The 24,827-nt window shown below is 38.3% G+C and overlaps 1 protein-coding gene and 2 long non-coding RNA genes across 5 annotated transcripts in view; 1 reads left to right on the top strand and 2 right to left on the bottom strand.

Annotated features, from left to right (window-relative positions):
* The window catches only part of LOC310756574, a 156,276-nt gene that overhangs the window by 14,402 nt on the left and 117,047 nt on the right, over positions 1-24,827 (bottom strand). The window lies entirely within an intron of this gene.
* IMMP1L (inner mitochondrial membrane peptidase subunit 1) overlaps positions 1-24,827 on the bottom strand; it is a 30,756-nt gene that overhangs the window by 2,704 nt on the left and 3,225 nt on the right. The window contains exons 2-6 of one of the 3 annotated variants that reach the window (XM_083600365.1): positions 11,828-11,985; positions 10,442-10,624; positions 9,877-10,008; positions 8,867-8,955; positions 7,846-7,972 (exon numbers count right to left, since the gene is read on the bottom strand). In XM_083600365.1, the coding sequence (XP_083456491.1) occupies positions 7,846-7,972; positions 8,867-8,955; positions 9,877-9,981 (321 nt within the window). In that variant the 5' untranslated portion in view covers positions 9,982-10,008; positions 10,442-10,624; positions 11,828-11,985. The remainder of the gene's footprint in view (positions 1-7,845; positions 7,973-8,866; positions 8,956-9,876; positions 10,009-10,441; positions 10,625-11,827; positions 11,986-24,827) is intronic. The other 2 variants (XM_083600364.1, XM_083600366.1) reach the window with 2 other exon arrangements.
* Positions 5-5,667, top strand: LOC310756462. Its single transcript, XR_014544893.1, has 2 exons — positions 5-3,615; positions 5,449-5,667. It is a non-coding gene; the product is annotated as an uncharacterized lncRNA (long non-coding RNA).

Genomic DNA, 24,827 nt, shown 5'->3' with positions numbered 1-24,827 from the left:
GAAAGATCAAAATTAAATAACAAATATATAGGGGAAAGAAAATACAATTTTCCCCCACCAATACAATCTAATTTTATCCTTCAGCACACACATGCAATGAATTAATAATGTTACACTTCTTTAAAACAGACATAGATATGAGAGAGAGAACCCCCCCCCCCCGAAGTATCTGTTCTTTCACGTGCTCCAAAAACACTAGTTTGTAGCACAAAAAAACCTTCCAAATGAAGATGTAAGAGGTTAGGCCAATGTGACAGGGTCATTAATTTAATAGACTTCAAAAGAGGTCATTAGGATGTTGACTGAAAATCTGCCCTGCTGTCGCAGTAACAGCATGAACAGGGCAGCCACACACTCATCAACATCCTGGGGCCAGCACTAAGGCTAGACCTGTTAGTAAGCTTGTGATGAACTAAATGGTAATTGATTGTGACATCAATTACGAATAATCTCATCATTTTATCAGAGAGGGCTTGTCAAAGTTCTAATTAAGATCACAGTTCAGCCTATGTGCAGGCAGGATCCACAACACATAATATTGCAATAATGACCATCACAAACTGGCAAGTCTCTCCTTATAATTTGAAAATTAATGATGGTGACCTTATCATATGACAGAGACCTTTTACTGTCTATATGGACTGTGCATGAGCTATTATATTGCATGCCATAGGTCCAGCTTTAAACTGGCTCTGTGATAACTGAGAAGCAGTGGCACAACTGAATTAGTAGCTAGAAAACATTTCAGAATTGTACACATCTATCCAGAACATACAGGACAAAACTCAAAATACACCATGCAAGGATTTTGACATTCATATACTAAAACAGCTAAATATTTTTAGTTTGAGAAGCACACTTACTAGCAGGTAAGCCCTGCTGAAGACAGTTATAAAGAGTCATAGGATTGCACTCTAAATTTATTTAATTGTCACAGCCAACATGTTCCTCACACTTAGATCCAGCCTTTGGGTTGCTTAAATCTTTTTGAAAAGATAAGCTTAATGTTTAATCCATCACTAGCTAACTCTATTCTATCACATTTTTACAGCCAGGCAGTTAAGAGTGGCCTTATTAACTTCAACACTAACATACCTGGAGTTGACAAAGGGCTTGTTCGGACAATATTTGGCCCTGAATTCTATTCAAGCTGGGAGCAGAAGAAAGTTTCAGTCTCATTCTCTCACCACAATGAGAAGATAATGTGTGAACCAGGAAATCTGTTTAGTTGAATAGGTTCTGTCTCCTGGACACTGAGTAAGACCTTTAAGGTCAAGCAGGCCCAAAGTCAGTGCACTTAAAAACAATTGGTTTTGTGTCACAATTAGGTAAATATTCAACTACGTTTTACACAGAGTAGACTCACAGAAATAAATGGACCTAACTTCATAATGTTCATTAATTCCAATGGGTCTAATGCAGGCATAGGCAAACTCAGCCCTCCAGATGTTTTGGGACTACAACTCCCATCATCCCTGACCACTGGTCCTGTTAGCTAGGGATGATGAGAGTTGTAGTCCCAAAACATCTGGAGGGCCTAGTTTGCCTATGCCTGGTCTGATGAGTAAACCTTAGTTGAATACCATCCTTAGTAATGAAGATACAGACAACCACCATCATGGATGCTTTAGATTCCTGCAATTGCAGACTAGATGAGCCTCAAGGTCCCTTCCAGCTCTACAATTCTGTGATTCTATGTCTTGGTCCAGAACAGGGATGGGGAATGTGATGGGTGAACTTCCAAACAGGGTGCATTAAAGTGGTGGCAGAGGCAAAAGTGGGCATGGTGTGACACCTGACTTTGCACAGCATGCTATCCTCCAACCACACAAAAGTCTGAAGTTTCTGCACTCCTCCCTCACCTCCATCTCTTCAGTCAAACTAGAGGCATTATCACATTCAAAGACCCATTCCAACTAGAGGGGAAAAATTGAGGAGACCACAGAGCTGGGCTGAAAAGGGGTGTGGTCTGTGACAGGTGTGGCCAGACAGAAGCCTAGAGGGCTGCCCAACAAACCTTGCTTTGCTTTCACTGGCAAGGCTGGATTATTAAGCCGCAATACGATTGCCCAAATGTGGCCCCTACTTTTTATATGCAAAGGTCAGGGCAGAGATGGGAGAGTTGGGTGGGGAAAGTATTGCAGCTTGCATAGCCAAGTCATCTAGGAACTAAAGAAAGCTCTATTTGTAAGTACAAGATCACATAATCTCTAGATTATGACCACGTAAGAGAAACTTTGACCTCTCTAGGGAGAGATGAAAACTATGTGATGGGCACACTTGATAATTTATTAGTAGCCCAGGCATGTAAAGCCACTGGCTATTCTGTGCACCTCTTCTGACATTAACCTAAGAGCAGGAGAGGCTATCCTATGAGCCTTTCAAGTGTTATTGGACTCTCAATTCCTATTAGCCCCAGCCAATAAGACCAAAGACCAAGGATGAAGTTATAGTTGTGGTTTAACAACTTCTGTAGGCCGCAGGTTGCCCACTCCTGGAGTACCCTCTCCTGTTTTGCTCCAGTAATGTCAGAAGATCTGTACCATGTGGTGGAAGCCCATGCTGGGGCTACTTCCAACTGCCACATCACCCTTCCTGGAAGCTGAAGCTAAGCTGATAAGCAGTTGAGTCAACACATGGAGCAACACATTGCAGAAATTTTCATATCCTAAAGATGACAGACAAGGACTTACGGCTGAGCTGCCAAGGCTTCCTGACCATCTTAGTCACTGAAAGGAACTTGCTGCCCTTCCTAGGAAATTTTAGTGACTACCAATATGTTTTGTTGCTACCAATACACTTAGTGACTACCTTACTGTTTTCTTTTGTTTTAATTTGATACTTTAAATGTTTTGTATTTTGTTGTATGCTCCTTGGAACAACGCTAGGAAAAACCTAGGCATATATTCTAAATTACTGAATATACCCAAAATTACAAAGCTCCACAAAGAACTATTGCTGATTTATGTCTTATCATTTTAATTTTAAGTATGAAAGTCAAACATTTGCTTTCTAATTATTGTTTCTTTCAAAAAGTGTTCACCGCTCTTTCCTCTTCAAAGGGTGGCCCAGCGCATTTTAACACCGCGAAGGATGCAGGGACTCCACCACCAAGGATATCAGAGCTCTGAGTTTAAAAAGAATCTTATTTTGTTTCTCTGTTACCTTACATTTCAGCGGCTTCCTTCAATGACAAAAGCTAGACATGCTGTTGGACAAAAGAATGAAAGCCAAAAAGTTCTCATCTATTCCTAGGGAGGTCGAAGTGGTACAAGGAACAAATGTAATTGCTTCATTGCCTGTGGGTATTCATCTGACAAAAGAAGCTTTTGTGAATAAACCACAGGTGTTACCTTTCTTGATTAAAGTGAAACACGATAAAAGAGTCTGCCATATCAAATAACAAATTTACTGGCTACTAATGAAATTTATATATTTGATTAGTTAAATTGCACATAATTAAGATATATACAAACTAAAGTAATAATTTAAAAAAAACAACTCAAAAGTAATAGATTTTCCTGTATGTCTCAGGTCACATGGAATACAGATTATTTTATTTTACTCTTTAAATGGTCCCAGAACTTCTACATGACATTTACTCTGGAGATGCACGTAAGTAAGCAAACCACCACCATGTCGCTTTTATTACATCAGTTAGTCTTTGCACTTGTCTGTAAAAGAATCAAATTGGTAGCATTAAGAGGCATTATGTTGTGAAGTATGTAGTAAATGTATGTTTTCAATACATAGTGTGTGTGTACAGTGAGGTTTAGGGTGCACTTACCTAGGAATAAGCCACATGACTTCAGGGGGACTTAGATGCTAATGGCTCAAGCTTATCAAAAGTTCTGCTCACTGATCACAAAACCTATTCCCTGAATTGTCATCTTTAATCCTCTATGTAGTATGATTTTAAATAAATCATTTACTCATTTATTACTCTTGGTATATTATAATCATTTTGGAGGGTGTTTATCGCGCAGTATGTGTTTAATTAGAAAGAGCTGATTAAGGAAGTATATGAATGTGCTAGTGAACTCAGTTGGCACAACTAAGCTAACAAAATCCTAAAAGTGGAATATCTAGTTTTCTTCCATCCACTGTGTTCAAAATTGCAGCTAGAACTTACGAGTCCAGGTGGGATAGTCCATAAAATTGACTGTTGCCTAGATGTTATTTGGACCCATACATGGAAGGTTTAAAGCAATATAGAAACTTTTCACTGCTGTCTAAAGGCAAATGTTGTTAACTATTACTTAACAGTACATTGTATTGTTCTCCTCTCCCTTTTAAGACTGCTATCCTTTAGGTCTATATATACCACTGAAGCAGCTCCTTATTCTTTTATTGTTACCTCTGCATAGGCAACCTCTTTTGTGGTCACTGTATTTTATTTACAGATTAGGCCTTTGGGACACTAACCATAAAGCTATTAACATTATCCCTTCCATACAGACTAATTCAACCATTAATCTTCTCTTTACCAGCTCTCCAAAATCCTTCGTAACTTGTATAACCAAGTTCATGCTTGTATTTTTAAAAATCTTTTCCTTTTCCATATTCCCCACCTGGCCTTGTTTTTTTTTAACTCTGCATAGTTATGAACGAGGATTCTGATTTTAATGGAGACATTAACAGCATAAAAAAGGGACTAGGCACCCCCTTATAAGAGAAAGAAGTATGCACAACAACATAATAAAAGACATTAATAATGTTACAGAAAACTTGTAGATGATCTGGGAAAGAAAAATATTTGGAGTCTTTGAACCTGGGTGAAGTACTTTTACTATGTAAATGAAAGAGAAAAGGAATTGCCACCATATTGAAGCAACCAATCAATTCCCCCTGAATGGATAAGAAAGCCAAACCATTCAAATTTGGCATAGGCATGCTTGGAAATAAGGCTATTCTTTTAGGGTGTACATGTTGCCAGCTGTAATCAGGAAGCATTTTCCAAAAAGAAGTCAAATAACGCAAGCCAATTTGGATAGACAAATTGGATGGGGGGGGGAGAGCAATTTTGCGAGGACAGATTACAAAAACAAGAACTTAAAATACTGCAGCAAAACTCAGTGCAATGTCACCTATTTGATACATGGAGATACCACCATCCTACTGAAAAGGATTGTACTTTTGTACAATTCTACGTAACGCAATCATGCATTGAATGAGTTGTTTGCGGGCTTCCTATAGGTATAGGTATAGGTATAGGTATAGGTATAGTCTGATCCAGCAGGGCTCTTCTTATTTTCTTATGTATTGGGAAATGTATGACTTGAAAGAAAATTGATTTTAAAATAACAATAATTGCCTGGTGAAAAGCTATAGGCAGGCTGAAGGGGAGACCTGTAGAACTGCTGCTCCTTTGTCTCAATATCTACAAGGTAAACATACAATTAACAAATGGCTTATGAAAAAATAATGCTTATTCTTTTGATTTTGCAGTAATCTTTCCTGACAAGAACCACCCTCAGTTACCTCCATGCCCAAAACAGCAGCCCTGTTTCTCACTTCAGAATCTTCACAGACCTCTTAAGAATACTGCTTCCAGAGAAACTCCTATTGAATAAGGAGGTATCTACTGTACTGTACATGTTGAATATTAAAGCCTAGGAGCCTACAATGGTGAATGTAACAAAGAGCTGAATAAAACCTGTTCTCAGATTTGCAGATATTAAGACACTCAATCTTCAGCCTGTGTTAGTTTTAGAGATAGCCACAGGATGAACAGGGCAGGTCATCTCCTCAGTGAACTTCACTTTAGCACAAAGTAAACATTTTTCTCCACATCAGCTGTTGTCAGGGCATTAGCAGTGTGTGGTAATTGATTATCAGTAGAGTGTTGCTGAGAAATGGAGTTGTATCTCAGCTTTTTATCACTACGGCTTGCAAAAAGCAAGTTCCTTATTTACAGGTCCTATCTGTATTAAGTGACATTACTAGACCCTTCTTCTGCTGAAGTGACACAAGGGCCGAGCATATCAGCGCCTTGCGATATATAACCTAGTTTATTACAATTTTCCTGCTTGCCTCCTTCAGTTTGTAAATAGCAACAGCCCCAACTGAACATATGGTAAATAGAATGTAACACAGGCACATTTTTAAATCACAGGCAAATGCAACAATACAATAGTCATTATTTGATATATATGGTTCTAAATTTGAACTGCGATAAATGCACTTAATACAATTATGGGGGAAAACACCAAGTTTTGTTGTCAATACATTTTCTAAAGAAACCCTAATTCTGATGTTAATTGAAGTGAATAACTGAAACACATTTTGTTTTAGAATGCTGTTACAAATCATTAAACTGGGTCATTGAGGGCTTTATAGGGTTATATAGTTTATATCAAGCACTTCTCTAACTCTGTGTTACACAGCATACATTGTCAAACAACACACAACAAAGAACACAGCAAATTGGCCACAAAACACAGGTTGAGGGAGGGCATCCTTTTTTAAAAAAAAAAAAACTTTAAAAGCCCCTCTTGCACAAAACCCCCTGCGTTTATCCGTCAAATTTGGCAAGCTTATGCCAACATATGAAAGTTTTATGTGGCTGTTGATGTTCTTATTCTAGTCAATGGAAAAGACATTGGAGACTTCAGAAAATGTGTGAGGCTTTGCCTTAGTTCCATGGTGAAATGTCACAGTCTTCTAGGTCCCTCACCTTTCCTAGTATTTTCAAATTTTGAGGTGTTCCATTCCATTTAAGTGCAAGAAACATTTAAAGTCATGCTTTATTTCAAATCCCCCAGTCCTATCTTAACACAAAGCTGCTCGTGCAGCTGTATAATGTTGGCATGGTGACATATTTCCTAAGCCAAAACCAGATAAAGTTTATATTCATTGCATTTTCAGAAAGGAGCTTCAGTTTCCATTTGTCTTTCCTCAATTGTTTCATCAGAATTCACGAACAAGCATGAGTACATAATGCTTTAAAATGGAATCACTGGAATCACTGTATTTTTGTCAGTAAATTAAATAGGAAAAGAATTAATACAATATTGGTGTTAATCCTGTATACATTGTGAGTTTTAGTGACTGAATGATACAGCAGTGTTAACCCTGCCACATTAACACTGCACATCTTATCCTGTCTAATCCTGTAATGAATTTGAGACTAATAGTGATACTCCTCCATTTCTTAGGGCCTTGCATGTTTATCTCCATAACAAAGGGGTGTCATGTCAAACACGACATTATTCTTTTCACTCCAGGGATCAAGCAAGATAAAGTAGATTATGAGAGCAGAACTTATTCAATCTGAATTTTTAAAATGGATTCCACAGGAAAGGACTTGCTATATAAATTCATGTAGTAAATTTTTTAATATAGCCAAAACTGAAAACCATTTAAATAGAAACCATGGTTACCACGTACTAAAAAATGGCACCCACTTGCCATGCTGAACTAGAATTTTATTTATATATGGAACGTATAATATACCAAACAGGATTTTTGCTCCATTCATTCTGAGGTTACAATAAATTCAGGTGCTAAAAAGTTGACCTAACATAGGTCAATCTCCAAAAGTTGTTGACTACTTTACAACTGTCGTTCCCTGCCTAAAGGGTCATGCTTAAGAATAGATCTTGGGCTCAACCCAGAAATATCCGGTCAGTCTTTGGGAAATGTGGATATGCTTAACTTTGACATGTTTTGGTTCTTCAGCAGAGATGCCTTCTTATAACTTGTCCCACGGAACATCAAGAACATCAAACAACCCACTGCAACTGAACGTTTACCACCTGAAATGCTGAATTAAATTTAAAGCCATGCAAACAAAAAGGTGCTTTACAAGTGTCCTCAAAAAGAATGATAAGCAATGCTACTTACGTAACTGTGGGTCTTAAGAAAATCTGAAGGGCTGCTTGTACAGACTTTATCTCCTTCCAAGCCAATTACTCTTTTACATATGTTAGATTTGGGGTCACTTGGGTTTTTCGCAATGATGATATCACCTCTGAGGAAAAAGGTTGTGAGGAAATGTCAGGATCCAGAAAGATGTCGATGATGTGCACATTTCAAATTGCTGCTGGCCAACTGTTTGGGACACTGTGCCAAATGTCAAGTCTGAATTATTAGGGAATGCCATTCTAGTGCAAGCTCCACCCTGCCCCTACAATTTGAGGTGGTATTGCCTTCTATCTACCAATTCAGGGAGCAGTGCAGTGTTGGAGAATCATTGTCCCGCTTATTATGTCATACATAACCAATCCTGTAGCCTCTCCTGTGTGTGACCAGCATCAAGTGCTACAAACTATGGCTCTTTGTGACAACGCAACACCCATAACACAGGCTGGCCTCCCATTTTCTAAAGCATTCAGCAAACTGACTAACAATATGCTTTCCCACTCCCTTGCACCACAACCTATTTTCAAATTGTTATCCAGCAGCAATTAAGTGTTAGATTGCAAATATATGGATTAATGCATAGGGCCTGGCCCTTTATATGACCGTTGAGCACTGTGTACACATCCACAGCTCTATAAACTACTAATAAAGCAGCATTTGGATAACATAATAAATGGCATTTATGGAGAGAATTGCTCTGTGAATTTGCTTCCTGGAGATATACTCTAGTTGTCCATTACAATATAGGGCAAGATAAGCTAAAAATAAGCAATCCTAAAGTAGGGTGGCTATAAAGAAAACCTGCAAAGATAATCCACAATGAATTCTCAGTCTCTGAATTAATGCGAAAATATGCCAAATCAATTTAAAATAGGTAACTTACGAGTTTATGAAAAATGTTAACAAAATTAACAATAAAAGCAGCAGTATGATTATAAAGATAAGCATAATCAGAAAGCAAGTATCTGTACAACCAGAACTATGGAAAATTGGAGCAACATACTTCTGAATGTTATAAAACTGGAGGCTAAGGTTCTCAGAAAACACAATATCAGAATTTTGAATGGTAGGCTCCATTGAAGGTCCTGAACACTAAAAACAAAAATAAAGAGGATAATTACTATTTGAGAAGTATGTTATCACATGTAGTATTTTAAATAAATAAATTACAGCATCTTTAGGCCAATCTGGTAAATATAAAACAGCTCAGCTTTCACCAACCTGGTGCCCCTCAGATATTTGGACTGCAGCTTCCTAGAAGTCCCAGCCTGGATGGCCATACAGATGTGAGTTGTACTCCAAATATCTGGAGTGCACCAGGCTGATTTTCATATGTAAACCTGTCCCCTTGATTTCTATAAGTTTGATGTCTCTCTATAGATTCTGGTTCCACTGGGCCCTGAATTCTCACCTGAGATGTCAGTGAAGTTTAGTATTAGTTTTGGGAGATCAAAGAGGCAAGCGTTACAAACCTACACATTCTTCTATGGCTCAGATTAAATAATGAGCCAGAGAATAATTCCTGAGTTACGTTCTCTTGCTTACTCAGCCCTAAACCTATGAAAATAGCCATGTACCGATAGTTTCCGGGGGCTGAAGTTAAATAGAGGAGCATCATTTATTTTATTTACTTATTTTTAGCCAACTCTTCATTCAAACAATCCTAGTGTGGGATACTACAAGTAAACATTACATGAAATAACTAGGCAAAAGCAATTCTATAAAACCAGTCAACAAATTCTGTGAGCACAACTGCCTAACTCCATAGCTAAAACTAATCTAAAACCTGGGGAAATAAAAAAAGGTGTTAATAGGTGGTGAAAACCCACCAGGGTCAGAATCATGAGCTCCCTGCTCAGTTTAAAGAAAGCTTTAAAGGTTCAAGTTATAAAGTCTAGATGAGTATACTTCAAATACTTCTGTATTAAAACAGAAGGCTGGAGTGTGGAAGCTAAGAAACTGAAAATTGACGTGGTAATTTTATTGTTTATTTGATAGCCTTTGTTAACTCACCACAACAATTCCTCCAATGTATTCAAAGGCACAATGTGCTATGCACCCATACTGAATAGTATATCCAAGAAGTCGAAGAGTCTTTCTAATGACATCTTGCAACATAGCAGTTTTATGGTTGTGCAGCGGGTCCTAGTTTAAGGGATCAGAAATACACCAGATATGAATTCTCACCATAGTACAAGCATTCAACAGAATTTATAAAATACGCTAACTTAAGATGCTACAATTCAAAAACCAGGATTCAAATTAATTTTCAGGGAGATTAGTTTGGTCAAAAGTTCAAGAAGAATTTTAATGTGGGTTATGAGGAGCTGAAAAAAAATCACAGAAGCAACTTGTCCTCATTGCTTAAAAGCACAACTATCCTTCCAGGAAGACATTCCAAATGTAAACTACCACTTAGGCTTTCTTCTTAATCTCTCATTTCATTCCTTACATATTTTGCATAATTAAAGCATTACAAAACATTGATACAAAACAAGTAACACAAACAATGAGAATAAGAGATTAAAATAACTAATTAACATGATTTAATTCAAATTTTTAGATAATAAAGTTTTACTTTGCAGTTTTCTGGTAGCTGGTACTGGTAGACTGTGAACTGATGAATTTTGGCTATAACGTCATTCCAGAATTGTTTGTTTAGGCAAGTCCAGACAATGTTGTATGTAGTCTGCTTTTGGAGCCCAGCATCTCCAACATAAATCAGAACTATCAGAGTAAATTCCGTATGGTAGATTTCAACCTGTATGGAGTAAAATGTGATTTGGTAAGTATTTTTTTAGGCCCTTTAAATGTCTTTATTAAGCATATTTGTTACCATTCCACAAAAAGTCCCATGGTGGGTTACTTCACAATAAAACAGTAAATTACAATATACAGACAGCAAACAGTTAAACGTGCAATCAGTGAATAACATCATTTGAAGGAATGTTGTTAAATATGACCACTCTTGTTCTGAACTGGAAAATAAAAATCATCATTATCTTTCTTCTTGAAAGAGATTTGGGCTATTTGTGTTTGGGTAACAAATGGTATATCTTACTAATCAGTTTCTGGGTGTTGAGATTTGTTATACAAGAATCAAACGCTTAAACATAATAAGGATGGCTGAATTTAGCATGTTACAATATATCTGACTTGAAAATATAAAAAAACCCAACCTACTGAGTGAAAACCTTTCATGAGAGGGTTAATTGTTCATACAGAATTATATGGTCATTGATCATCACTCTGTAAATTGTTATGATATTAGATCCCCCATATATCCTTAAGTTTCATTCATTATGAAAGATGGGTGTCAAATGTGCACTCAATCTGGTACCATCCCAATATGGTATCCGCCAGACCTAGTCTAGATACAGTGGTACCTTGGCTTACGAACTTAAACAGTTCCGGAAGTCCGTTCTTAAACCAAAGCGTTCTTAAACCCAGGTGTGCTTTCCCATAGCAGCGGGGGACTCAATTTACAAGTGGAACACACTCAGCAGAAAGCAGAACATGTTCTGCTTCCAAGGCAAAATTCACAAACCAAAACACCTGCTTCCGGGTTTGCAGCGTTCTTAATCCAAGTTGTTCATAAACTAAGCTGTTCTTAAACCAAGGTACCACTGTATTCAAAACACAGAGGTGGTTCTGATGGGACAGAATCACAACACTAGCTTTCTGGCAGGTGTGCTGCCACTGCTGACCTGGAAGTAGAGGGCGAGGCGAAGGGAAGATCAGTGTAGTGCAAGTGCAACAACAGGAGTATTAGTTTTACCCAACTACTTCACCTGTACCACACATCACACCTCGCTCTTTCCCTCTTGGTAAGAGGCAGTGACACACCTGCCAGGAAGCTAGCATTGCAGCTCCACCCCACAAGGCAAGCTGCTTCTGTTATTATTTTGGATAACAGGCAATATAATAGATATGTGCCAGAAACATGAAGAGAAATACACATTACCCATTTCTTATAGAATATGTTTCCCTAACCCTACTGGAAGTTCTCACATCTCACTGTGGAATAGCTTTTGCCTCCTTTGTAGCCTCATCACATTGCTGGCTCACAGTCACATTAAGACTTATCAAGATTCTCTTGTGTTAGTTCCATTTAATGCGTTCCTATGAGAAAACAAAGTGCTTATTTCTGGGTGTCAAATGCATCAATTGAATATAGAAGAAACTTCTAAAACTTATATATGGAAATTAGATGACAACTGAAGCAAAACACATTAACACAATAACAGAAGCACAGTTGTCAAGAGAAAAACATTAATTAGCTCTCCACCTATCCAGTATCCCTATATCCATTTGTGGAGATATTTAAAATTTTAGGAAAGACAGAAAAAGCTTTAAATGATTGTGCAGCTAATTCCAGTGTTGGGATAGGAAAATTACTTTCATATTTACCGTAAACGCAAAAAATCAACTATAATGAGAAACAGAAGCCTATAGAGATGGTGGTTTTATTGTTGTTTTTTCTTTAGTCAAAACTGACTTCTTGGCTGTTCTTGTTTTTTATTGTTTTCCATACTTGTCTGCTTTCCAAGCTGTTATCCTCCATGGGGTGCAATCTCTAGAATACTGTACCTAAGTATATCAAGGATTTAGCAGTCTCACTATAAGCTACTAATGCACTATTCAACAGTAACAGGCACAGAGAAACTATTTCAGTAACATGCTGAAATTGCTAACCCGCTATTCACAAAGTTGATATGTAAGGCATACCATTGGCAAAACCTTAAAATAAATTATCTTCCTTTTTGATGTATGCAGCGCCAGGAATATGGACAAAAGGGCACACGTAAATTGAAACGGGAACAGCTGTATTCTGAACTAATTATGCTTTCAATCATAGTTTACTCAGAAGCCACAGAAAAAGTGTTGCACTTTAATCAACCCAGGAAATTATAAGACTATGGGTAAAACCTTGATGTCAGAGGGCAAAATGCTGTGAGTTTAAAACATTTTTTGTAGGTAGTAAAAGAAAGATTGAGTGTCAGCAGATCACTCAGTGTCATAGGACAGGTGGGAATTAATGACCACAAAGTATCTAGCAGGAGCTACAGTAACAAAGTCTCTCCTGCAATAATTGCTAGAATGGCCTCCTCGGTTAAAGAGCAATTTGAGCCTGAAAGAAATTGCTTGGTTGTCTAGTTCAAACACAAGATGACTATAACAAGAGAAAGAAAGGCCCAGACACCTGCGGAGAGCATGAGAAAACATAGACATAAGAATGTTAGGTGGTAAGCACTACATAAAATAAATATTTCATATGAAAACTTTTGGAAACCAACACTCAAGATGTCAAGAACATTTGTAATGCAAGGAAAATATTGAAGTTAAAGCTCTGGTACAGATCTCATGAGGGCTCTTTGTCCAAGTTTCTACTCATATATATGGGCCATTTCTTGGGAAATGATTTCATTTGATATTAAATTAGTCTGAGTGTTATAGTGCTTATTACACCAGGCTTATTACAGAAACTGAGTCCTCCTCCTAAGGATGTCATTAAAGCATACAGTATGCTCTAAATATACAAAGCAGGCAGACTGCCCACTGTTCCATTCACAAAGTGTTAGGTTTTGACCATACCTTGCTTTTAATAGCAGAAGAGTGCTTCAACATAATGGAGAGGTTGGGTAACTTTCCAAAGCCCTCCAAATATAAAAAGGGAGAGGTTTCCTATAGCTTTCCAAGAATGTGCTGAGCAATGGAAGGAAAGGGGGAGAGAGAGAGATGAAGAGAAATTGTCATGTCAAAATTTATCAGGTGGAATGGGACAGTACCGAAAGGAGAAGGGAAAATGGATACAGTACCAGGATATGGTGGTCCTATGCTGACCCATGAGAGTGCAGGTGGTGACCATTTTGTGCAGGGGTTCCGCTCCTGACCCCTGTGCGCATCGGCAGAGCACACATGAGCCAAACCCAACTCACCCAGCCCCTCCAGCCCCGTTTTCAGGCCACTTCCGGGTCAGCAGCGACAAACACGTGCTTGGACATGCTGATTAGTTACACTGTTAAGTCAAGTGCTTCTGGCCACTAGAATCTATTTTGCAGGGATGAGCTGTAATACACACTAATAGATGGAAGTCAGCTGTGCAGAATATATATATATATATATATATATATATATATATATATATATATATATATATATATATATTCTGGGAGGCACAACTTTGTATTGTTTCAACAGACCTTCTAACTGAAGCTCCTGAGACTACAAAGAGTTTCTGGTCTTCAAACAAAGTGGTTATCCAGCATAATGAAGCACTGTGCTTCAGTTACAGTACTTGTAAATTTACATTAGAAGGCGTATATTAGTGGCATTTCCCTGAAAAAATATTCTTCACACATTTCCTAAACAGTACTGCCTTAATTATAAAGAGATTAATGTAATACTTCAAGATGTTTAACCATTTGTCACACTATACACTTGTCTGCAGGTAAATACAGCAAGTATAGACACCTATGCAACAAGAGTACTATTTGAACTACATACCACCAACTTTCATATACCTACAAGCATGGGCATAAACATTCCTTCAGCCAAAATCTGTGTGGTGCACTGTGGAGAGAAGTTCACAAAATTGCGTAATCTTGTGCTAGGCTGCAAAACAGTTCAAAAGGTACGGTATATTACCTCTGTGCTCCCTTGAAAAAAACAGTTTGTGTGGTTCTCTAGATCATGCCTATGCAGCATGGTAATTTGTGTGTGTGCAGATTTCTTTTCAAGTGTGGGCCTTTATGGAGTGCAGCCTTAATTGCTTATGGCTAATTCATGACACTGATATGTACTATGCGATAACTCACTGTCAAGGCTTCATTCAAGAAATATAAACTGATGTGGGAAGACACTTACTCAGATTTGTGGTATAAAATACACATTTTACCTGATACTTTTCATCCAGTCCAAAGTCAAATCTGAATTATAAATACAAGAATCTTTGCATTTTTCATTACCCGATTCCACCCCCACCCCGTGTTTATAAAATTAATCACAGCTAGCAGGGTAGAAATCGCTGTGAGCTTCATGAATGACATCCAAGAGATGGGAAAGGATTAGTTCACAGTTGCTGCCAGTTATAGCGCCAGGTGGCTTTTTCTGCAGCGAAGGTGTTAGCGATAATCCCATTACGCTGGTACTAAATCTTGCAGACATCAAAATTATCACCAAGGTTCCTTTTCATCCCATCCTTTCCAAATGACTGGAAGTCGCTTCACCTGAAAGAAGTCAAATCCACATGCAGCTGCTGTTTTAGCAGCCAGCAGACTCCCCGAGAATGCCAATCGTGATCCAATTTCGCTGTGCTGGTGGCCCCTATTCCCTGTCCAATAATACATCTGTTAAAAAATCCTACAGCTACAAATCAAGTTTAATCCTACCAGGGACCTCATGTTGGTCTTGTCTTCCAAAAAGGCAGCAGGTTCTGCTGTCTATCTCTGCTAGTGTCTGGGGAATACCCTTTAAATCTCAGTCCTACTTAGAAGAATAAGCTAAGGATCACAAAACATGACCTTAAAAACCCCGATATGACTATATTCTGACCCAGAGGCATTCATTCTAGGTGAAGATTAGAACTTTGCATAATAAGATTACACAGCAAGTGAATGATATCAAGGGACTATCCATATGCAGCCGCCTGGTTTTCTATAGAGAGCCTGTGCTCTGCAATATGCAGTGTAGACGAAACAGAGCTTTGCCTTTCTAGATGAAGTAAAATAGATTCACATAAATTAGTTGGCCATTTCCAGATTCCTAAATCCCCTATTACATCTTTTATTGACAGCTCCTGTGAGGATAGCACAATCATTATTTCTTTTTTGCTGTTGGCTTCTGAAACAATGGAGCTCTCTAAGTGAAATGTACATGGACTGTGTGTGGAAATTAACATCTTGTTTGCTGTAATCTTGGATTACAATTGACATTGTGCATAATAAAAGCAGGAAACATGGATAGAATTATCCTCTTCCTGAAACCAAAGGCTTTCTCAAATTCATGAAATAAATAGTGTAAGATAGGAATTTTTAAAATGTTGTTGCCATTCATATATAATCTTTAAAGCAATTAAATACACAACTAAGTAAGCGAAATATATTTTAAAATTTAATATACACTCAAATCCTTCTTGTTAATTAATCATGTTTGCTGTGGACACATAAATTTATCAATAAGCTTACTGATTATGAACATTTTTGTTTCTGTGCTGTCTTACTTAGGGTACCTGATTATAACTACTTTCTTCTTAATAAATTCCAACTGAAATAAATGAAACGTACATATACATGTGCTTATTGCACCTTGACGTTTATGTGAGTTGTAGAATTTTGAGATATATCAATCCATCTTTTTTTCTGGAAAAATAAAGAAGTCAATACTTTATTGATTTTAACTCATTATTAGAAAAACAAGCTCCATGCACATACAAAATGGAAGGGGCGAAATGTTTTTATCATCTGTGTCACCAGTTTCGCATTTTAAGATTAATACTTGAAATGTAAAGATACATTTATACATGTTCTGCATGGTAAGATATCCGCCATTAACAGGCTAAATACATATTGCAAGACTGCAAAAAATTAAACAAGGTTGTGCAATCCCACACCACAGCAAAATTTGAAGACGTGTAAGAACCATCTGAGTTGCCATATGTCCATATTGTACTGGAAGAAGCAGAAAGTCAAGCCTTCCTTGAAATGTAACTACAGAAGAGGTCTGAAATGTAAGTAGCCTTCAGAATCATTCACCAGTTTGCTGAAGAAAGGGACTTCCCGCTGCGTGTTTGTTTCAAAATTCTTCCTCAATCAGCTTTCCAAAATCTTTATTCATGAAACTGCTTCTGTATTGCTGGCATCATGACATACATCTGTAACTAATGGCTATCAATATGTAAGTGAGAATTATTTACCACTTCTCTGGAAATTAGTAGTCCTAAAGCTGTCTGAGCGCACGGAGTACAGGTGCTAGACATGGTGTCATTTTGCATGCAAGGGTCATTTTCTTAGGGGCAGTCAACACAGATACGTGTTTTCTTTTGGTGTTGAGCTGAAAGTTTTTGGTCATCAGCTTTTGTCTTGAAAGTAAGAGGCTAGGTTCATAAGGGCTTTTGGAATTTGAGGGGGGGTACCTATGGTTTTTGAGTGGTGGGAGTTACCCGTTGGTGGGTACTTAAGTTCTAATAAGTTCTTTCCTCTCCCATTTTTACTGCTGCAAAAGCTCACTGTGGCAGCCACTTTCCATCTGCCACCCTTCAAATGTGGAAAGAAGCTACATGATGATGTAACCTCATTAGAAGGGTTATGGAAGGGGAACCACCACTTCCATCAGGGACTGCCTCCACAATGTCCACTGGAATCACAGTGCATCAAGACATAGCATTGTTCTGGGACATTCTGCAGGGAGGGAGAATGGCTGCTCATAGGCAGCTGCCACAAAGATCTCTGCTGAAAAGGTCTTTTTACAACTTCAGGACCCAGTATCCACTCCTAGCCTAAAACTCACTCCCCTCCCCCAGCCCTGATTTTCAAAAAAACTTCAAAAGGAAAGTGAACCCATTGGGGATATCCAACCCATTCCAGGATGTGCTTTGCGCCCAGGAGATCCAATTCACACAGAAAGTTTCTGCATGAAGATGAGGGCTTCCCCAATGGCTTAAATGTCAGGATCTTCTCTGCACATGTATGCTTGTTAGATGTGTAGAGTTTATTGTCATTTAAGTCAATAGGAAACTGGTATTACCGTATTTTTCGCTCTATAAGATGCACCAGACCATAAGATGCACCTAGTTTTTGGAGGAGGAAAACAAGAAAAAAAATATTCTGAATCTCAGAAGCGAGAACAAGAGGGATCGCTGCGCAGCGACCCCTCTTGCTTTTTCTGGCTTCTGTGATTGCTGCGCAGCTTCATTCGCTCCAGAAGACGCACACACATTTCCCCTTACTTTTTAGGAGGGAAAAGTGAGTCTTATAGAGCAAAAAATACGGTATATGTACTGCCCGTATGAAGGATGGATAGAAATTATTGAAAGTTGTAAATAATAGGCAGAGAATTTGCCCAAACTATTATATTTTGTATACATCTTATGACACTACATAATTTTTCTACATAAATTCTCAACACATATCTTTCCAACCATCTTTAAATATCTAACACCCATGTCTATGTATACACTTTTGGATGAAAGCCCCATTGCTTTCTATCGTCCTAGCTACTTAGAGAAAAACTGGGATTCATATGACCAGAGTAATCGTGTATGGAACCACATTAGATAATTAACACTCCATTAATACTCATTTGAGGCTGTTGCATTTATGTGACAAATAATAGAAATCAATATTTAATCACATGGCTATATTTTCCTCTATTTTTGGATAAGCAATACAAATACACAGTTTCTAAACATGAATAGATGAGTGCAATGATATTCAGTCTAAGTTAATCCCCAGACATCTAAATCCATGAATAAAAAATCATCAGGTTTAAATACACTGAGCCTATTAAGCAAGAACAAAAGCATATGCACAAAAGAGCTTTTAATATATTTCAAAGCCCACAAGAGCCATGGTCTCATTAAAATTATAAATTACTCAAACATGGAATGAAGATTCAAACTGCAGTGCAGCTAAGCAGATTACAGAAAACCTCGCGTTCCATATGATAACACACCATGGCCCTCCCAGATGGGGGCCTGGAACAAAAAAGGCCATCACTGCAGCTAGGGAAAACCACCTTGTGATCTCTGGTTTCTGTTCAGCAGATGACAGCCAAATAATATGTTGATTATTCTGTTTGTGCTGCTAAGCTTGTAAGATGGCATAAAAGCGATATGATCTATTGTGAACTCAATGCTAATGTGTTGCTCTACTCATAAATGATATACTGAATGTATTTGGAAACAATCTTTTATCTTTTAGGCCACTTTTTAAATGCATGAAATAAAATAAAAGGCAGCACCAAACATTATTAAATATGATGTTTTTAAGTAAAAGAGAAGGGGGAAACCTGGCATAGCAAAGACAAACAAGCCTCAGTCATCGCTTTGTGAAGTCAGAGGTCATATTTCTATTGTATTTAATGGGGTTTGGATCAAGCCCTTCACAAGCCAAGTACAGCCAACTTTTTCTACATCAGTATCATGTCAAAAAATTGAAGGCCTGAACTTAAAAGCAACAATACAGCTTTAACTTTGAATGGTCATATAAGTGTGTGTGAGTGTGTGTGTGTGTGTATATGAGACCATTTATATATATATGCATATTTAAAAATTTACAAAAGGAAAAAATGTTTTGAGTCTCTGCCATTTCGTTTATAGCAGTACCTGTTGATATGACTACTTACTATCTTTATATCATATAATTTGTGTTTCCTGGTACAGAAGTACTGATAGCCTTCTAATAACTAATCAGAGTTATGTAGCAGAATAGAGTTTGACTGTTGCCATATTTGTTTCTGAGACTAAGACCTGGCATATCAAGAGGTCATAAAGAAAACAGTTGTCATATTTAAGGAAAAGCCATTCTGAAGAACTACTGACCTCTTCCATTGCTTCCAAAATGTTAATGAGCAAGTGAAGCAGGATTCACAGATGTTTCTTATTTTCAGTCAGATGCACACAAGACCCACAAATGCAATTTGTGTCGTTGGTTAAATGAAAGTAGATATGAACTATGTTTCGAACAATAACATTGCTAGGTGATAGTAAATTACTTCCTACAAATCCCTCTTCAAAACTCAAGTCTCTGGGAAGCCCTTGGAACACCACCCAAGTCCCAGGAAACCAAGGTCAGACCTATCATTAGGCAGAGTGAAGCAAGTGCCTCAGGCAACTAATCTGGAGGGGGGGCAGTAAAGGCAGCCCCCCCCCAGGTTTTTCCATTGAGCCTTCTGGCTGTGCCCTTCAGTCATAACACCCTCATAAATAGCTGGCTGCCTTCAGGTATACTTAAATAAAATCCACTGTCAGTCCAATTGGCTTCTGTACACAGAATGGGGAAGAAGGTCCCCTCTTGTCCTTTTATTGGTAGCAAAATGTTTAGGACCAGCCTTGCAACTTGTTGTTAAGTATGCCAAGGTACATGTAATCAGTATAACTGCATATTCGTCTCCTGTTTATCATGCCACCTCGTGCCTTTCCCTATAACAAATAGATGCAATTAGCTACCCGAAACAAAGGAACGTTTACTTATACTTACCGTATTTTTTGCTCTATAAGACTTTTTCCCTCCTAAAAAGTAAGGGGAAATGTGTGTGCGTCTTATGGAGCGAATGCAGGCTGCGCAGCTATCCCAGAAGCCAGAACAGCAAGAGGGATTGCTGCTTTCACTGTGCAGCGATCCCTCTTGTTGTTCTGGCTTCTGAGATTCAGAATATATTTTTTTCTTTTTTTCCTCCTCCAAAAACTAGGTGCGTCTTGTGGTCTTATAGGGCGAAAAATACGGTAACTTTGAGCACTAATTTCTCATCCTCAACATAGTGACCTGGATCCTAACAAACTTTCGACTCATGGAATTGAGTTCAGTTCATTGAAAAGGGCTTTCCTGTCTCCCCTGTTCTTCTGTAACCCTTGGCCACAGTTGTCAACTTTCAGATTTGAAAATAAGGGATCAGCAGCCTCGAAAATAAGGGATCAGCAGCCTCACCTGTCCCGGGGACAGTCTACGGGATATCTAATAATCTGGGATAGCAGCAGGAAACGGCACTGGACTAAGGGAATTTCACGCAAAAAAAGGGAAGGTGGACAGCTATGCCCTCGGCATGCATACACCCTGAACGTTTAGGGACGAAGATCCCTCTAAAATAGTGTGGCACCCCGCCGTAATCTTTCATGGGTTCCATGTGCTTACCCAGGGTTTGTGGTTCCTTCGGAATGAGGTACAGTGGAGACTGTGCTGTCTTTATGATACATGGTTCATTTACACATATATAAAACCAGATTCTACAATGGAGGGGTTCACAGCATTAAAGGGTCTTGCTTCTCCCATAGCCGCAGGCTTGGATTCAAACAGTTCTCAAACATTGCTCTGACTCTCTCTCCAGCTGACAACTTTACTTCCAGGTCACATCACTCCAACTCCACTCTAAACTCAGGTTTTGCCCTTCTAACTATGAGTTGAGGGAGGGGCCTCACCCATTTGCTATCTCACATAGAGCTCCTTTCCCTTGTTTCCCTTAATTGTCCATCAAACAGGCTATGACCTCAATACAGGAAGCTAGCCTGGGTTATATTTTAACACTTGCTGGATCCAGAGGTTAGAAGGATTTCGCATACAGCCTACTTCCCTCCCACCCACCCCCACAAAGCCCTCATAATTTTAGGATGGAATGTGGCACCCGGGATAACTGCAGAATAAGAAGGGGTGAGTTGCTGTGACACCTCCCCCCAGGCAATTGCAATGGTCATGGGGCACACAGTGGGAGGAAAAAGGGGGGGGACTCCATTGTGCAAGTGGAAGTCCTTGTGAAGGGCTTCCACTAATGGGGCTGCTTAGGCAAATCCCACACCAGGATATTAAGTATTTCTAAATAAATAAACACTACTCGTTTTAATGGAATTTATTTCCAAGTTAGGTATCATTAGGACTACACCCTCGATGTAGTTTATGTGCTTCCTTAATCTTTGCACTAGTACAAGTCATGCATTATCTCTTCCATTTGCTCTGTGTATGTTTTCCTGTTTCAAATATGTACACCTTTTCTGTTTTGAATATGCACAGTACCCATTAGAAGTGCTGCCTACCAATGACAAATATTATCTGAGCAAGAACTCTATAAACCTTGGAAAAACCCATATGCATAATGACCTGTGCTGTCCTGCAGTAAAATTTTATAGCCTGTTTTTTCAAAGATGCTGAACTTACTGAATAATGGCAGATAACACAGTACATTCAGCTGCTAGTTTAAGCATTAGTAAAGCAAACAGGGTGGAAGAAATGCCTTACATCCTGGGATCTTAAATTTTTCAAGGTCTTGAAAACACTATCACTGTATTGGTTGTAATTCATAAAAATAACTATTTAGAGGACTGTTTATGGGATTGTTCTCAGAGATAATTTGTTTGGTCGAAATTCATCTGAGTGATCATCAGACAATGAAAACGTCTTTTGGTTTTCACTGACATGTGTTAACAGAAAGCAAATTTCCTTCAGCTTAGATATTTCTAACATTGTTTAACACTTTTTTTCTTCTCAGATCGAAGATGATTAAAGCATGCTATAATTTAGACTCCTGGTACAGACTTTTAAAAAGTGTAAATACTATTGTGAGATATTTCTGTTGGAATTGAAAGTGAAATTGGCATTGCTCGTCAGAAGCAAAGAATTCCTCATGGGGGGGAAACTTTTACAAGACTTGCCCATATTTGAAAAGATGTTGCTACTGAGTAACCAGCAATATTTTTTCTCCCTGAGTTGAAACAGTCAAATAAAAATATAAAACATTATGTGATTTTAAAAAACTACACATAAAAACACATTACAATCAGAAGACTGCTAATGAGGGTGCCAACCGCATCCCCATCAGGAGAGAGTACCACAGCCAGGAGACCACAACACAGAATGCTTTTACCCATATGTACATAGCATGTACAACATGCTATTGCCTATAGATGGGACTCAAAGAAAGGACTTCCCTGAAGAATCACAGCTCAGGTTGGCATATATTGGGAGGGGTGTTCCTTTTAGTCCTTGGGTCCTAAGCCATTTAAGGTTTTATATACTAGTGTCAACACAATGAGTTGGTTCTGGTGATTAACAGGTCACCAGAGCAGCTCTATAATCCCATTTTTCTGCCCCACTTAATAACATTGCAGCTGTGTTCTGTTCCAGCTTCAGCTTCTGGATCATTTTCACAGATACTTCTACACAGAGTGCATTGCAGTAGACCAATCATGTAGTCGCTAGAGCATGAATAACTGACATCTGACTATCCCTGTTCAGGAGTGGACCAAGTCAGCAAACCAGCAGAAGCCAGAAATGTGTGGGAAGCAACACTCTCACTATGTCCCCGATGCGTAATATCTGCTGCGGAAGAGCATAGCAGCCTGGGGCACTCATAGCGCTACTTTAACATGTCACTGCTGAAACTGGTACACAGATTGATTCCATTCACAGTATTTCCTTAAACAGTAAAAATCAATGGGTGGTAGTCAACCTTGTTTTACTTAGAGTAGATCCATAAAATTTTCAATGGGTCTACTCTGAGTAAAACACAGTTGAACACCACCCAAAGCTTCTGCAAATGACATTTTCCTTCCTCACAGAACATCATTCCAATTTCAAGTAGGACATAAGCTGTAAACTTTACCATTTCTTGGTAAAGAAATGGTACCATTTCTTGGAGCAAATTTAATTTCTTGGAGCAAAAGAAATTGCTCCCTTAGATGTCTTTCTCCCTCCCATCTCTTCTATTTATTTATTTAATTAATTCATTAACTAAAATTTCATACCATTTAACTGTAAATAAGACCACTAAGCGGATATGTCAGCCTTCTAGCATTAAAGTACTACCAACTTCTTGATGTAGAAAAAGGGAAGTCAGTTCTGTGGATAGCTTTTTCAGTACAGCTCTGCTTACCAGAAAGCTACCTATGAGACTCATACATACCCCACCACATGAGAAGTTACAATAATGAATAGTCCTTTGATGCTAGAGAAACAGAAACTATGTGTATCAGTGGGAAAAGTTCTAGAGACCTGATGTCAGATCAGAGACTCTCATCTTTGCCATGGACTCTTGGTGTGGCCCCAGGCAATTCATGCTCTCCAACTCTTAATTATCTATCACTAATATGGGAGTGAAAGTCAGTTCAGACATCCAAAGGAGGGGGAAAATATAAAGCATGAATGGTATCTCATAGTGATCTGCTTCACAGTGTCACCTGATTTCCTTGTGTGCCCGTACACACATGCATATGAACCTGCATCTTACATGTGTTCATGGTAACAACTGATGTTAAAATAAAAGGCTTAATAATAAGCTTCTAAAGCACTTGCAGTAATAGCAATAGTAACAGTAGTACTGGTAGTAGTACATGCTGTTTCACAACCTGGCAACTTGAGACATGTCTTTGTTTGATTCTTGGAAGTCATAAAAATGTAAAACAATTATAATGCCCACTTTCTGTGCTCATTTCAGCCTGGAGAAAAACTGAAAAATATGGGAGGGAATCAAAAAGGGTAGAGCCCAACACACGGGAAAATCGTATGCATCTAATATAACCCACAAGAGCTCATGCTATACTAACAGTGCAATTCTGTACACGTCTACGCAGAAGTAAGCCCTACTGAATTCATGGGGACTTACTTACTCATACTATATATGACTGCAGCCTAAATTGTTAAGACATTGAGATGCTACTAGATTATCTGCAGTTTATCAGAAAGTAAGTTTCCTTAGGCGAGAATTGATCCAATCTATTCTATAGCTTACAAAGATATAGTTCATTATGAGAAAATAATTTTCCAGCACCAAAATTCCTAATTTTCTCCTCATGTTAGATATTCAGCTAATTTGAACCAAGCTAGGATTATACCATTTATATTATATTATTGAAACCTTGGAAATAATAGTATGCATTTCTTTTTTGTGTTCCTTTTTAATATTCAGGAAGCTTTTAAAAGTCAGCAATAATTATTTTAATCTATGCTCTCTGTTTTTCCTTGGGATGGTTCCCAGAAAGACCCATCTCCACAATACCATCTATTGTTTGTACAATATGGCCGCAATCCATAGCCCCAGCAATGAGATGGAAGACATCAAGTTTGCCCAGGGAACTTTGATTTTCCATAGCAAATTGTGGACTAGCACTACTTGTACACACCAGTCTGTCTTTCTGGAATGCAGCCACTATAATTAAGTTGGCACTTATAAAATATATATAAATCCATGTATTTTTCATGAAATTATATGACTTAAAAAAACAAAACTTCAGCCTTAACACTTCACTACACGAGCAAGCTTGC

The sequence above is a fragment of the Podarcis filfolensis genome, assembly GCF_964270895.1.
Source record: "Podarcis filfolensis genome assembly, chromosome: 1".
Classification (NCBI taxonomy): Eukaryota; Metazoa; Chordata; class Lepidosauria; order Squamata; family Lacertidae; genus Podarcis; species Podarcis filfolensis.
This window is presented reverse-complemented; position numbering and strand designations above follow the sequence as displayed.